Source organism: Anolis sagrei, chromosome 5 (genome assembly GCF_037176765.1).
Source record: "Anolis sagrei isolate rAnoSag1 chromosome 5, rAnoSag1.mat, whole genome shotgun sequence".
NCBI classification, from domain to species: Eukaryota; Metazoa; Chordata; class Lepidosauria; order Squamata; family Dactyloidae; genus Anolis; species Anolis sagrei.
In genome coordinates, this window is record NC_090025.1 from 116,219,311 (window position 1) to 116,236,237 (window position 16,927).

The 16,927-nt window shown below is 46.7% G+C and overlaps 1 protein-coding gene across 1 annotated transcript; it reads right to left on the reverse strand.

The window, feature by feature from the left end:
• Positions 1-1,435: 1,435 nt before the first annotated feature.
• LOC137097126 (uncharacterized) lies at positions 1,436-15,337 on the reverse strand (the record flags this gene model as incomplete). Its single annotated transcript, XM_067468489.1, has 3 exons — positions 15,262-15,337; positions 13,805-14,103; positions 1,436-2,812 (listed from the first exon to the last, which is right to left on the reverse strand). Coding segments are annotated over exons 1-3 (1,752 nt in total), but the record flags the coding sequence as incomplete, so codon positions are not given.
• Positions 15,338-16,927: the final 1,590 nt, after the last annotated feature.

The window sequence follows — 16,927 nt, forward strand, 5'->3', positions numbered from 1 at the left end:
TTTATTTTTTTATTTTTTTAAAAAACCCTTTTTATCACTTAAATGCTCATTAAAATTCACAAGCAGGCAAATTGGAATTGACACTCTTTCTTCTTTAATGAAGCTATCCCTTTATTTCAGCAGTGAAACTTTAAACAGCAAATTAAGATAGAAATCTCATTTGGATCAGATTAAGTTAAAAAAATTACAAACAATTGGGTCAGGACTGAAATATTTGCATTGGAGATAGAGCCTAGAAAGTACAAAGTAGGGTTCTCTAGTGTGTATCTTTTTATCTGAACAAAGCTTTATTCCTCCCTCATCCCAAACGTAGAAGGTGATTTAAGGTATGCCAATCAAAGGTTTGGGGTTTTTTTTAAGGGGAATTGTCCTATATTACACAATCAATTGTAATTATAATGGAGAAAATGGGGGAAAGGGTTTATTCCAAATATTTCGATAGTTTGGGCAAACCTTTTAATACAAATAGGCTTTCCCACTGCCAGTTAAGGAAGGGAAAAGTTCCCACGTCTGTTCACCATTCCTATTAATGGAATCTCCATGCAATGGATATCTCTAAAAGTTAGATTGTATAATTGCTCAACATTCATTAAGGCTGGATATACACTGCTCCTATATCCCAGGATCTGAACTCAAATTATCTGCTTATCCCAGTTTATCTGGCAGAGTAGATTCATATGATCCAATTTAAAGTAGATAATCTAGGATCAGATCCTGAAATATAGGACAGTGTCAAGGAGTCTTAGACTGTAGGACAGTGGTTCTCAACCTGTGAGTCCCCAGGTGTTTTGCCCAAAAAGTCCCAGAAATCCCAGCCAGTTTACCAGCTGTTAGGATTTCTGGGAGTTGAAGGCCAAAACATCTGGGGAGCTACAGGTTGAGAATTAATGCTGTAGGATGAATGCAATCTGGTGCCATTTAATTGCCATGGCTAAATGCTATGAAATATTGAGAGTTGTAGTTCTAAAAGTTTTAAAAGTTTCATAGCCTTCAATGCTAAAAAAAATACTGCTGCCTCATCACACTGCAAGTCACATGGTTCAGTGCTATAAAATCTTGGGAGTTGTAGGTTCTTGTGGGTTTTTTCGGGCTATAGGGCCATGTTCTAGAGGCATTTCTCCTGACGTTTCGCCTGCATCTACGGCAAGCATCTTCAGAGGTAGTGAGGTCTGTTGGAACTAGGAAAATGGGTTTATATATCTGTGGAATGACTGGGGTGGGGCAAAGAGCTCTCTGCTGAAGCTAGGTGTGAATGTTTCAGCTGACCACCTTTATTAGCATTTGAAGGCCTGGCTGAGCCTGGGAAAATGTTCTGTTGAGAGGTGTTAAGATGTGCCTGGTTGTTTCCTCTCTGCTGTTTTGCTGTAGTAATTTTAGAGTTTTTTAATACTGGTAGCCAGATTTTGTTCATTTTCATGGTCTCCTCCTTTCTGTTGAAATTGTCCACATGCTTGTGGATTTCAATGGCTTCTCTGTGTAGTCTGACATGGTGGTTGTTGGAGTGGTCCAGCATTTCTGTGTTCTCAAATAATATGCTGTGTCCAGGCTGGTTCATCAGGTGCTCAGCTATGGCTGACTTCTCTGGTTGAAGTAGTCTGCAGTGCCTTTCATGTTCCTTGATTCGTGTTTGGGCGCTGCGTTTGGTGGTCCCTATGTAGACTTGTCCACAGCTGCATGGTATACGGTAGACTCCTGCAGAGGTGAGAGGATCCCTCTTGTCCTTTGCTGAACGTAGCATTTGTTGGATTTTCTTGGTGGGTTTGTAGATTGTTTGTATGTTATGTTTCCTCATCAGCTTCCCTATGCGGTCAGAGGTTCCCTTGATGTATGGCAGGAACACTTTTCCTCTGGGTGGATCTTCATCTTTACTCTCGTGGCTTGTTCTTGGTCTTGCAGCTCTTCTGATGTCTGAGGTGGAGTATCCATTGGCCTGGAGAGCCCAGTTGAGGTGGTTCAGTTCATCTTGGAGGAGGTGGGGTTCGCAGATTCTTTTTGCACGGTTTGCCAAGGCTTTAATGGTGCTTCTTTTTTGACTTGGGTGATGGTTGGAGTTTTTATGTAGATATCTATCTGTGTGTGTGGGTTTTCTGTAGATGGTGTGACCCAATTGTTGATCTGGTTTGCGGATGACCAGGACATCTAGAAAAGGCAGTTTTCCTTCATTTTCTTTTTCCATTGTGAATTGGATTTTTGGGTGGATGCTGTTAAGATGGTCCAGGAATCTGTTGAGTTCTTCTTCTCCATGGCTCCAAATGGTGAAGGTGTCATCCACATATCTGAACCATATCGTGGGCTTTTTGGTTGCTGTCTCCAGGGCTTGTTTTTCAAAGTGTTCCATGTAGAAGTTAGCTATGACCGGGCTGAGAGGGCTCCCCATAGCTACTCCATCTTTCTGTTCGTAGAATTCATTGTCCCACTGAAAGTAACTGGTGGTGAGGCAATGGAGAAACAGAGCCGTGATGTCTTCTGGGAACCTCTGGTTGATGCGTGCCATGGTGTCTGGTACCGGGACCATGGTAAATAGAGATACCACATCGAAGCTGATCAGTTTGTCGTTGGTATTTAGCTTGAGATTGCTGATTTTTTCTATGAAGTGGGCTGAGTACTTGATGTAGTGTGTAGTGAGCCCAATATGGCTTTGTAACTGTGCAGCAAGAAATTTTGCTAGGTCGTATGTGGGGGATCCAATGGCACTTATGTTGGGTCTGAGTGGGGTGGAGTCCTTATGGATTTTTGGGAGTCCATAAAGCCTGGGTGGAAGGGCTTCCGATGTACATAGCTGCTGACGTATGTCAAAGTTGATTGAGGAGTTCTTAATCAGAGTGTTGTAGTTGTAGTTTTAAAATTTGGAGTTGGGAGTTGTAGTTTTAAAATTTCCATAGTCTTCACTGTCAAAATGTACTGGTACAAATAATCTGGAAAAAATAAACAACAAAATCCAGCATTAAAGTTGCAAGCAAAGTGTACATCACATGGAGAATAAGAGTAATAGTGAGAAATCAGTATTAGCCAAATGCATTTCTATTGTGTTACATTTCCACCTTCTATTTTAGGCTACCATGAGATTTCAATACGATAAATGTATTCCTTCCCCAGAGCTCCCAGTGGCACAGTGGTTTAAACTGCTGAGATGCTGAACTTGTTGACCAAAAGGTTGCAGGTTCAAATTCAGGGAATGGTGTGAGCTCCTGCTGTCACCCCAGCTTCTGCCAACCTAGCTGTTTGAAAACAGGCAGTAGATGCCGCTCCGGTGGGAAGTTAATGGTGCTCCATACAGTCATGCCAGCCACATGACCTTGGAGGTTTCTATGGACAATGTCAGCTCTTCGTCTCAGAAATGGAGATGAGCACCAACCCCCAGAGTCAGACACAAATGGACTTAATGTCAGGAGAAAATCTTAACTTTACCAATCCTTCCCCAACAGTTCGAAAACATGCAAATGTGAGTAGATCAATAGGTACCGCTCCGGTGGGAAGGTATCGGCGCTCCATGCAGTCATGCCGGCCACATGACCTTGGAGGTGTCTACGGACAACGCTGGCTCTTCAGCTTAGAAATGGAGATGAGCACCACACCCCAGAGTCAGACATGACTGGACTTAATGTCAGGGGACTACCTTTACCTTTACCTTTACCCCAACATATAACCCACCCAACACTATTCCTGTGTTTGAAATTAATTATGGGTTTTTTCAGTCCTATTCAGTGCTTGCTGTTTTTGCATTTCTACCTGCCTCTCTTACCCTTACCTAATGCTTCCTTCATAGATTAGTCTCTTTTGTGATGATCTTCACCAATAAGAGATGCAATGAATGGGATGCTGTCATGCTATTTGACCAATTAGATATGCTTATGTACTGACATCACTGATGCTAAATGAGGATAATTGAGAGTGAGGGAAGTACTTCCTAGATTATTCACGTGAGAAATTAGAACCGAAAAGGCATTGCATAGTAAATGGCCATACAGTCAATCAGATGTGCCTGCTGCTAGTCGTATTGAAGGCTTAAAATCAATCTGAAAACAAAAGAGAGCAATATAAAAAAAACATTCATTAATATAAGATGTGAGAAAAATGATCCCCAAAGGGGGAAAATACCAAATGCTTACAAAATATAAACTCTAAGAAGTTGCATTCATCCACTGTTTTCTTTCCTGAATCTTAAACTATAAACATGTGGTCTAAGCAAGATATATGAGATAACTTGTTTGCATCAATCAAAATAACAGTCTGCTTCATTTGTGTGTTTCCCTCCTTAAAATGGTGTTTCATTTAGCAGTTGTGAGTGCAAATGGTTGAAATGGATTTCTTCATTATTTCCACCAAGAACAATCTTGGTATTTGTTTACTGAGTTTGTTTGTCTAACAAGCTAACAGGCCACTCTGAAACACAGGATAATAAACCACTCCTAACAATCTCATGCAATGAGAAAGTAGATTATAAATGAAGTCTTTGATTGCTCCATTTCACTTAAGCAAAGCTTGAACTCCTACTTCTGTTATTGGGAGGAACTTTATACAGCCGAGGGAGGCTTTATTTGAAAACTTGAATAGCTTTTTTTGCGTGGTCTTTAAGAAAGTGCAGAAATATTGCATCCTTCACCTCTGAGAGTTCCACAAGATACTAGAGGGCAAAAGTGGCAGATGCCTCCTTATTTCCAAATTCAAGTATAGAAGAAGGATAGGTCAAAATAGAAAGCTGCCTTATATGGAGTCAGGCTGGATCTGTACTGCCATATAATCCAGTTTCTGAATCCAGATTATCTGCTTTGAATGGATTATATGAGTCTATATTGCCATATAATCCATTTTAAAGCAGATAATCTGTGTTCAAAAACTGGATTATATGGGAATGTAGATAGGGCCTCTGGTCCGTGATTTATCTACCCCAGTTTAGTTTACGTAACCAGCAGTATCTCTCTAGGGTTTCAGGCAAGGTTCTTCCTTGTACCTGGTAATTTCAAGTATTCTGTGGAGGCATTCCATCCAAATGCCAATTAGGTCTAATGGTGTGTGTACATTTATAGGACTACTCCCAGTCACCTCAGTGGCAGAAAGTTATTCCTATTGCCCAACTGTGACAAAGTCAAGTTTGGTGCCACAAGGCAAAAGCCCAAATACTATCCCTTCTCCATCCCTGTCACTGCCAGCTACACTAGTGACAGAGGACCTAGCTGCTGCCTTCTTCATACTTCTGTGCCATGTAACTGGCAAAGGAGCTTGGAAGAAGTAGGGGGAAGCCCCAATATCCATTCCCTAGGTTGATTTGCCAGTTGCATGGCACAAAAAGTGGGAAAGAAGATTATCCAGTAGGAGGTAAGTTCCCCTTGTCAGAGTTTTATGTTATTTAGATCATTTCTTAAGTGAAAAATGGATAAGTGGTTGCAGGAATCATGTCCAGTCATTGTGTGGTCAGCAACAGTCAAGCCACCTGTGAGAGCTTAACTACTACAAATTGAAAGAAGAGGTAGAGAAGAGTAGAGAAGAGTATGAGCAGAGAATGCTGATGATGGTGATGAGAGCAAGGAAGAGAAATAGATTCCTATAAAAGCTCAAGGAAGGTTTGCTGGAATATTGGGATTGATGGACTGAATCTGTTATTTGTAACTATTGCATAAACATTTACTTTATTGAAGAAAGTTTGTCTTCTGTGGATTGTATTATTTTCCCAACGGGGCGCAGCTTCCGAGAAGGGGGTTTGAATACTTGAAAGCAACCCCAACTATAAAGCAGCAACACCATAGCTGCGACACCCCTGTCATCTGCATTCCTGGGCCACCTGAGCCTGGAGAGTGCAGGATTGCTGTTGAGACATCTGCTTCGGGTTCCACATATGAACTGGCTGTGGGCATCTGCATTGCCAGAACATAGTAGAAAGTCCAAATACTGGTGCAGGATTCAGGTTTTCCCCCATGTTATTTTAACCAAGGGTACAGCTATATCAAGAGGCTTTCCCCAGATTAATCCAGATTAAACCAAATTAATTTTGTAGCCACTCACAGACTGATCCAACATATGGTCAGTGTAGATGGGGATCTAATTCACCTTAACTTCCAATATTGATGAGATCAGGTGCATTTAGGGTGGTACAGAACAAAAATATGGTGGTAGATTGATACATTTCCACAATGTGGAGCAGCTAACTATATCCTTCTGCAGACTACTTAGACTTTCCTGCACCATATTACCAAAGAAGACACAAAACATTTTATAAGTCTTAAACAACTGCAACAGACACAAATACTTCATGTGAATCAGGGAATAAGGTAACATTTCATAAATGTACAACAGCTTTGCATGATTTAGTAGACATGCATATGTCTTGTACTATCCAGAAAAGGTTTCTACACATGTTGTCTTTATCAGTGATTGATAGATCAGAATAAATCATACAGGTGGCATAATAAAGAGGCACGTACTATATTAAATCACCCTTCTTCCATCAGGAAGAAAAATATAATATGGTATGTAGATTAGTTATTTTAGTCTTGTAAAAACTTGTTTACACATACACACTCACTTAAAAAAATATGCCCAAATTTGTATAGATTGTGTCCTCAATGTAAATAATTCTGTTTTAAACACCAAGCTAGAAATAACAAATACCACATTGAAATACATTTCATAACAGAACTGGTATCTTGTTGGTTAGTCCCAACAAGAGCTGATTTATTCAACAAATTATTGAACTGGTGAATCAATCAAGCAAATCCCATTGATTGAATGGATATACTTGAGTTATACTTAAAACAGGATTTAGATCAAAGTTTTAATAGATCTAGTATGGGCATTTGGTATACTCACTAGTCACAATACCCAACCAGATTAAAGGCCTCACAGAAGCTCTGCAATTTGTAGATTGTTGTTTTTTTTAAGGGAGGCACATGGAACTTTTGCACAAGTGATGGAATCAAGTACTTTGGTTCTGTGAAGGGGCTACATGGTCTGATATAGATTCTCCTAAAGCAGGAGGTGTGGTATTTGAGCTTTGGGTTTGTTTGTTTCTCAGATTTAGTCATATGATTCCCCTTTTCTCCTCATAGCTATATCAATGTAAGAGGCTGAAAATATCCGAATTGTCAACCATCATACTCCAAGAGGTCACCATTACTCAAAATCTTGAAATAAAGGTTTCAGACTTTGTATTAGGCTTTAAGCTGACATTAAGCAGCAAAGTAGGAATTGTATCAGCGCGTAAATCAACCACTTTCATGTCTTTCCAATACTACTGTTGCTGTTGTTTTATTTTGGTTTTTGTACTTTGATCAACCATGTAGGTGGATGAAGTAAAACCATGACGGATGTTTCATCAAATTGTGACAAAGTAATCCAATTAAATTCAATGATACACATGTCAAAGTAAATATATGTAGAATTTCAGCCTCTGAGTTTAACTAAAACATCCATAATTTTGTTTGACAACTGTTATATAATAATAATAATAATAATAATAATAATAATAATAATTGTTATTATTTATTTCTATACCACCCTCTCTCTCTCAGGGGATTCAGGGCAGTTTGCACATAAGAAGGCAGACATTCAATGCCTAAGTATTTATTTATTATTTATTTATTTCGAGGTTTTATATACCGACCCTCTCACCTTCAAAGAGGGATTCGGACCGGTTCACAACATGTGTTAACATACAAAAAATATACAATAACAACACAATGCCACTTCATTACACGATTAAAATATCAGCACCATACACATTAAAACATTATCATCCCAGTTAAAAGAGCCAAATCGTCCAACACCATCACAATCCCATTCATCCTCCTCCTTTCATGTGGGCAAACAATTAAATCAGTTGTCAAATGCTGCGTTCCACAACCAGGTCTTTGTTAGTTTCCTGAACGTCATGAGGGAGGGGGCAGTTCTGATCTCTAATGGCAGGGAGTTCCAAAGTCGAGGGGCCACCATCGAGAAGGCCCTGTCCCTCATCCCCACCAGCCATGCTTGTGCAGGCGGAGGGACCGAGAGCAGGGCCCCTCCAGACGATCTTAGTGGTCTTGATGGTTTGTAGGGGAGAATACGTTCGGAGAGGTAAACAGGGCCGGAGTCGTTTAGGGCTTTAGGGTTAACACCAGCACTTTGAATTGTGCTCAGAAGCTAATTGGCACCCAGTGGAGTTCGAGTAACAGCGGAGTGGTGTGCTCCCTGTACCCCGCACCCGTTAGTAATCTGGCTGCCGCGCGTTGTACTTGCTGCAGCTTCCGGGCAGTCTTCAGAGGCAACCCCATGTAGAGAGCATTGCAGTAATCTAAGCGGGATGTAACCAAAGCGTGTACTACTGTGGCCAAGTCAGCCCTCCCAAGGTACGGACGCAGCTGGCGCACAAGTTTTAATTGTGCGAATGCTCCCCTGACCACCGCTGAAACCTGGGGTTCCAGGCTCAGCGATGAATCCAGGAGAACTCCCAGACTGCATACCTGTGCTTTTAGGGGGAGTGTGACCCCGTCCAGCACAGGCTGTAACCTCGTACCCTGTTCGGTCTTACGACTGACCAGGAGTACCTCTGTCTTGTCTGGATTTAGTTTCAATCTGTTGTCCCTCATCCAGTCCGTGACAGCGGCCAAGCACCGGTTCATGACCTGAACAGCCTCCTTAGTGGCAGGTGGAAAAGAGTGATAGAGTTGGACATCATCTGCATACAGATGACATCGCACCCCAAAACTCCGGATGATCTCTCCCAACAGCTCCATGTATATGTTAAACAACATAGGGGACAGTATTGAGCCCTGCGGGGCTCAACAGTGCAATGGCCGAGGAGTTGAGCAGGAGTCCCCTAGTGTCACCTTCTGGGAGCGACCCTCGAGAAAGGACCGGAGCCACTGCAAGGCAGTACCCCCAAGTCCCATTCCCGCGAGGCGTCCCAGAAGGATACCGTGGTTGACGGTATCGAAGGCCGAAGAGAGGTCCAGCAGAACCAACAGGGACACACTTCCCCTGTCCAGTTCCCGGCGCAGATCATCAACTAAGGCAACCAAGGCTGCCTCAGTACCATGTCCCGGCCTAAAGCCAGACTGTGACGGATCTAGATAGTCCGTGTCCACCAGGAATTCCTGGAGTTGCGAGGCCACCACACGTTCCAGGACTTTGCCCAAGTAGGGGATATTGGAGACTGGCCTAAAGTTGACGAATTGAGTGGGGTCTAGTGATGGCTTTTTCAACAGCGGTTTGATGACAGCTTGTTTTAAGCTGGCTGGAATCTTGCCTTCCTGAAGGGAGGCATTAACCACCACCTTTACCCACTCTGCCAAACCCCCTCTGGCTTCTTTTACCAGCCAGGAAGGGCAGGGGTCTAGGATGCATGTGGTGGGCCTCGCCTCTCCCAGAACCCTGATGACCTCGTCAAGTTGAACAGATCAAAACGAATCCAACAAAACTGGACAAGCAGATGCTTGAGTTACATCCTCAGAGACTGCAGTTAATGTGGTGTCAAAGCCCGCGCGGATCAAAGCGACTTTGTCCGCAAAGTACTGAGCAAATGCTTCACAGTGCGCTGCCGAGTTTATTTATTTATTTATTTATTTATTACTTGCACTTATTTACCGCCACTCTCAGCCCAGGGGGCGACTCGTGGCGGTGAACAACAACATAGAAAAGACAATTTACAGTAATCAGAACAATACATAACATGCTACTACTACTTGACATATACTTATACTAAAAATCCGCTTCGTCATATCATGGGTCATAGTCAGTCTCATAGTCGTGGTCTATTCCGGTCATCATTGCCAAGATATAGCACTCAGTTAAAGGCCAACTCGAAGAGCCATGTTTTCAGGCTCTTACGAAAGGCCATAAGGGAGGGCGCCTGTCTAACTTCAGCAGGGAGGGCGTTCCACAGCCGGGGGGCCACCACCGAGAAGGCCCGCTCTCTCGTCCCCGCCAGGCGTGCCTGTGAGGCAGACGAGATCGAGAGAAGGGCCTCCCCGGATGATCTCAAGGTCCTCGTGGGCTCGTAGGCCAAGATGCGGTCTGCAAGGTATTTTGGGCCGGAACCGTTTAGGGCTTTGTAGGATAGTACCAGCACCTTAAATTGGGCCCGGTAGCAAATCGGCAGCCAGTGGAGCTGGGACAGCAGGGGCGTTGTGTGCTCCCTACGCCCTGCTCCTGTTAACAACATGGCTGCCGCGCGCTGGACTAGCTGGAGCTTCCGGGCCGTTTTCAAGGGCAGCCCCACGTAGAGAGCGTTGCAGTAGTCGAGGCGGGATGTGACCAAAGCGTGTACCACCGTGGCCAAGTCAGACTTCCCAAGATACGGGCGCAGCTGGCGCACGAGCCTGAGCTGTGCAAATGCTCCCCTGGTCACCGCTGAAACCTGGGGATACAGGCTCAGCGACGAGTCCAGGGTCACACCCAAGCTGCGAACCTGAGCCTTCAAGGGGAGTGCGACCCCGTCCAGCACAGGCTGTAACCCTATACCCTGTTCGGCCTTGCGACTGACCAGGAGTACCTCTGTCTTGTCTGGATTTAATTTCAGTTTGTTCGCCCTCATCCAGACCATTACAGCGGCCAGGCACCGGTTCAGGACTTCGACGGCCTCCTTAGTAGCAGGTGGGAAGGAGTGACAGAGTTGGACATCATCTGCGTACAGATGACACCGCACCCCGAAACTCCGGATGATCTCACCCAGCGGCTTCATGTAGATGTTAAACAGCATGGGGGACAGGATGGAGCCCTGAGGAACCCCACAGGTCAAAGGCTGTGGTGTTGAACAGGAGTCCCCCAATAACACCTTCTGGGTACGGCCCTCCAGAAATGACCGGAGCCACTGCAAAGCAGTGCCCCCGAGACCCATCTCTGCAAGGCGCCCCAGAAGAATACCGTGGTCGACGGTATTGAAGGCCGCTGAGAGGTCCAGGAGCACCAACAGGGTCACACTCCCCCTGTCTAGCTCCCGGCGCAGATCATCGACTAAGGCGACCAAGACCGTCTCGGTACCATGTCCCGGTCTGAAACCAGACTGTGCCGGATCCAGATAATCCGTGTCTCTCAAGAATACCTGGAGTTGTGAGGCCACCACGCTTTCCATGACTTTGCCCAAGTAGGGAAGATTGGAAACAGGCCGAAAGTTTTCGAATTTGGTGGGGTCCAGTGATGGCTTCTTCAACAGCGGCTTTATAATAGCCTGTTTTAGGCTCGCTGGAATCTTGCCTTCCCGAAGGGAGGCATTCACCACCACCGTTACCCACTCGGCCAATCCCCCTCTGGCCTCCTTCAGAAGCCAGGATGGGCAGGGGTCTAGGATGGACGTGGTGGGCCTCATTCCTCCAAGTATCTTGTCCACATCCTCGGGCTTCGCAAACTGAAAAGAATCCAACAAAATAGGACAAGCAGGTGCTTGTGTCACATCCACAGAGACTGCACTTAATATGGCGTCCAGCTCAGAGCGGATCAAAGCGACTTTGTCTGCAAAGAACCGAGCAAATGCTTCACAGCGTGTGACCGAATTGTCAGGGCTCCCACCTGAGGTAGGGGGAGTTAAAAGACCTCTGACAATCCGAAACAGCTCCGCCGGACGGTTCTTTGCAGACGCAATAGTAGCCGCAAAGAAAGTTTTCTTTGCGGCTTTTATTGCTGCGGCATATGCCCTTAGAAAGGACACAAACCGTGTTCGATTTGGCTCGCTTGGGTCCGAGCGCCACACGCTCTCTAGTACCCTCTTCCTTCGCTTCATCGCTGCCAGCTCCTCAGTGAACCAAGGGGCTGGTTTAGCTCGGTTACTCGAGAGGGGACGTTCCGGAGCGATCCTGTCAATTGCCCTGGTCATCTCCCCATTCCAGAGAGCGACCAAGGCCTCGACATGGTCACCTACCGAGGTGGCGGGAAAATCCCCAAGAGCCATCAGGAATCCATTCGGATCCATAAGCCTCCTGGGGCGGACCTTCTTAATGGGTCCTCCACCTCTGCAGAGGTTAGGGGGCGCAGTGAGCCTAAATCTGATCAAGAAGTGGTCGGTCCATGGCAATGGAGAGATAGACAGCTCCTCCACACCGCCACCCTGCTCCCATCCCTGGCAGAAGACCAAGTCCATTGTGTGTCCAGCACAGTGGGTGGGGCCAGTTATCCGTTGGGACAGCCCCATGGTTGCCATGGCGGACATGAAGTCCTGAGCCGCTCCTGTGAGGGTTGCCTCGGCATGGATGTTGAAGTCCCCCAGCACAAGGAGCTGTTGGGACTCCACCGCCAGGCTCAAGACCACCCCCGCTAGCTCAGGTAGGGAGACTGTAGTGCAGCGAGGTGGACGGTACACTAGCAGAATCCCTATTCTGTCCCGGTCACCCACCCTCAGGTGGACGCATTCAAAATTTGTGGTCTGCGGGATGGGGCTCCTGGTCAGATGGATGGAATCTCTATAGACCACTGCGACCCCGCCTCCCCGTCCTCCGGCTCTTGGTTGGTGTTGCACAGAGAAACCTGGAGGGCAAAGCTGGGAGAGATTTACGCCCCCAGCTTCATCCAACCAGGTCTCCGTGATGCACGCCAGATCTGCCCGCTCCTCCAGGATTAAATCCTGGATCCAGGTCGTTTTTCCGTTGACAGATCTGGCGTTCAACAACACCACCTTCAAGCCGGAGGGTCCGCTCACCTGGTTACACCAATTTACCTTAGGAGACCGATTGGGGGTTGTTAATATGGATAAGCGTTCCGAATTAGGCCGAATTTGAGGTCTCCTTTTTCCGCATCTCCTCCTTCCCACCACGACCTCTATGGGGGCCCCTCGGCTAGTGGAAGACCTCCCCCCCTCCATGCCGCCATCCATAGTCAAGAAATTGCTTTCTACTTTGCTCGTTGTTAGATTTTTTGGTTCTTGCCAACATCCTCTCTCCCCCTCCCCCTCCCTCCCTATCCCATTTTCGTTCGCAGGCTCCAACCCACCTCCTTTTTTGCCCCCTCTGCTACACAGAAGTAACAGGGACAGTACATAAATGGGGATGGGGAACCACATGGATAGCAGCAATACAGATGGTGGTGGTGTTCCAGCCACACCAATGGGCTAGATCTTAAAGTGCAAGTTTTTAAATGCAGCCCTGTCTATAGTAGTATTTAATCAACAGCAGACACTACGTGCTATCGGGCACAATCATAAAGTGCTAGGTCTAAAGTGCTCTATTCGACAATAATTAAAGTGCGGCACGGAGGGATGGGGAAGGGGCGAAAGTGCTGGTGCAATCTAGCAGCAGGCGGCAGGCGCCTAAAGTGCTCTATTATGTTCTCACCATATTGGTACAAATGACAACCAGGCATATACTAAGTTGGTAGTATATATTACCCTCCAATGGGGATGAAAGTGATGGCAAATTAGTTAACTATTGATATGATCCCCGGTGGAATCTTTAGACGGTTGGTATACAAGCGGATGGGGCTTCCGGAGGTGACAACTCAGCGGTGGGCAGCACAGATGGTCAATCAAACTCTCATTCAGTATGTATCAATATAGGGGCTGGCTTAAAGGTCTATTAAGGCTAGCACCAAAGGTCTACACACAACTGAGGCCAGCACAAGAGGTCTACACAATATTAAGGCACATACAAAGGTTCTACACAATATTAGTCAACGCTGAAAAGATGAAACTCTAGAAGATCCAGCAGTGGTGGCAAAGGTGAAATCTAGCAGCGATGACAAGGCGGCGGGCCAAATGGTGGTGGCCGCGATGGAAGGCGGCAGCAATGGCCCAGCGGCGGCCCAGCAGCTGCAGCGGTAGCGATGGAAAGGCGGCGATGGTGAGGCGAGGCGCCAAGATGGCGGCCGCAACAGCCGCGGCGTTCTCCGTGCCCTGGCTTGGCCCAACGGCCCCAGCGGTGGACCGGTCGCAGCAGCGGCAGCGATGGTGAAGGCGGGGCGCCAAGATGGCGGCCTCAGCGGCCGCGACGCTCTCCATGGCCCAGCAGTGGTCCGGTCGTACCGGCGGCGGTGAGGGGACGGCGGCGGCGATGGAGAAGCGGGAAGCCCTGGCTCGGCCCTGGCCCCAGCGGTGGTCCGGTCGCAGCGGCAGCGGTGAAGGGACGGCGGCGGCAATGGAAAAGCGAGACGCAAGATGGCAGCCGCAGATGTAGAGCTTTATAGATGTAGAGGCCTCCTTGCAGATTGCTGAGTCACACCCCACTGGAGGAGGCCTGGGCTGCTGGCTACTCACAAGGAGTCCTGGGAGCAGGCTGGAGATTGAGTTGTCAGGGGACCCACTCAAGGTGGGATTCAACAACCCTCTGACTACTCAGAACAGCTCTGCCGGACGGTTCCTTGTGGACGCAATATTGGCCGAGTAGAAAGCATTTTGCGCGGCCTCTATTGCCATGCCATACGCCCTTAGATAGAGGCGTAGGCATGTTTGGTTTGACTCGCTGGGCTCTTTCCTCCACACGCTCTCTAGCCACCTCTTTGTTCGCTTTAGCTCCACCAGCTCCTCGTTGAACCAAGGGGCCGGTTTCGCTCGGTGACTTAAGAGGGGGCGCTCCGGAGCAATCGTGTCTATTGCCCTAGTCAACTCCCTATTCCAGTGAGTGACCAGGGCATCGACAGAATCACCATCCAAGGCAGCGGAAACATCCCCAAGAGCCATCAGGAGTCCTTCTGGATCCATAAGCCTCCTGGGGCGGACCATCTTAATGGGTCCACCACCCCTGCGGAGGTTAGAAGTTGCAGCAAGTCTAAACTTGATCAGGTGGTGGTCAGTCCATGGCAAAGGGGAGATTGATAACTCCTCCACACCACCACCTTCTTCCCAGCCCTGACAGAAGACCAAGTCAAGTGTGTGTCCAGCACAGTGGGTAGGGCCAGATATTAATTGGGACAGCCCCATAGTTGCCATGGAAGCCATGAAGTCCTGAGCCGCTCCTGAAAGAGTGGTCTCTGCATGGACATTGAAGTCCCCCAGCACTACAAGCTGCCGGGACTCCAATGCCAGGCCCGAGACCAACTCTGCAAGCTCAGGTAGGGCGGCCGTGGTGCAGCGGGGTGGTCGGTACACCAACAACAGCCCTATTCTGTCCCGGTCTCCTAGCCTCAGGTGGACACATTCAAACAAGGTCGACTGTAAGGCCGGGCCCCTGACCAAGGAGATGGAATCTTTATAGACTATTGCAACTCCGCCTCCCCGCCCCCCGGGTCTCAGTTGGTGTTGCACGGCATAACCTGGTGGGCAAAGCTGGGTGAGATTAACCCCTCCAGTCTCGTCCAACCAGGTCTCTGTGATGCACGCCAGGTCTGCCTTTTCATCCAGGATTAAATCCTGAATGGTTGATGTTTTACCATTGACAGACCTGGCGTTCAACAGCACCACCTTTAATCCGGGAGGACCGTCTACCTTGGAACCCAAGTTTACCATGTCGGGAGGACATTTGGGAATTTTTCTTAAGGTTTGCTCACAAATTGGCCGAAGTGGTTTTTTAACTCTCCCTTTCCCATATCTCCCCCTCCCCATCATCACCTCGATGGGGGCCCCCCAAGCACCGGAACCCCCTCTCTCCCTCCCTCCCCCCTCTATCATTCTCCACATCCTGGTAGTTCACTAGTGCGCTGTTATATGATATGTCAATAGCCCTGGCGGTTGTTAAACCATCATTTTCGCCATTATTGTAGTTCAATTCCTCTGCCTTATAAAACCATCTCCAATTTTCCCCGGCCATTCAACCATTGTTGGGAGTGATTATATAATACACGATGTAAAGTGCAAATGCAAAATTAAAGTGACCGCACAATAGCACCATTGACATTAGTAACTAACAGAGATCTCACCATTAATTAAAATGCTGGAGTGCTAACAAGTCATCTTTCATAACAGTGCAATGGGGATTAGACTACAGAGGTATTCCTACACAGTGCAATTCTTATTGGCAAGAAATCGGCAGATTGGCAGTGTAATTGACATTAAGTAGGGGCATAGGAAAAAGTGCCAGGTGCAAATCACAGTAACTTGAGAGATATTCGCAGCAGGACCTCGGGCTCCAGGAGGGAGCCATATAGTTCCTCTACTGAGCACAAAACATATCAGAAATATATCAAAATGCACAATAGAGCACAATAATAACAGTGAGTTTACCACAAAGGATTAAGCATTGAGATAAAAATATAACAAAATAGTCAGTAAGACATAATTAAATAAAACATATATAAACATTACAACAAATACCCTCAAAACAGTTTTAAATACAGTTACATTAAAAATGGCTGGCACCAGTGTTCCTTTAAGATATATCGTGGCAGCCATATAGTGCAAGTAGAATTGGCCAGCATTCTGAATGGGTAACGTGTTTAGTCCTCCTCCTCTTCATACACTAAAGTGCATAAGTGCATTTTTAGAAGTGTCTTACCACTTCATCACACTAGAGAAAAAAATCCATTTAAAATCAGGTTTCTCTCTCTTACAGAATTTGGGGGGTTTGTAGTTTAGTGAGGCTGTTAAACCAGAAGAAGGTGGTTGTTGTTCTTTCATTTAGTCACTTCTGACTCTTCGTGACCTCATGGACCAGCCCACGCCAGAGCTCCCTGTTGGCTGTCACCACCCCCAGTTCCTTCAAGGTTAAGGCAGTCACTTCAAGGATACCATACATCCATCTTGCCCTTGATCAGCCCCTCTTCCTTTTTCCTTCCATTTTCCCCAGCACAATTGTCTTCTCTAAGCTTTCCTCTCTTCTCATGAGGAAGGTAGGGACCGTTTTTATGGTCCCAACCCTGTTGTTGGGTACTTTGTTATCCGGGGGGGGGGGGGTCAGGTTAGTGTCCAGCCATTCTCTAGCATGTGGTTTGACCAAGGAAGGGTCAGCATTTGTATTGGTTTGTCAAATAAGGCCATCTCACTAAGCAAATTCCTTGCCAGGAGACCATGAATCCAGAAGCCAGACAATCTACTGTCTTCCATTTCTTTCTCTGTCCTGTTTAGATTTTAAACTCATGGGTTATTTTTGTAAAGAAAGAA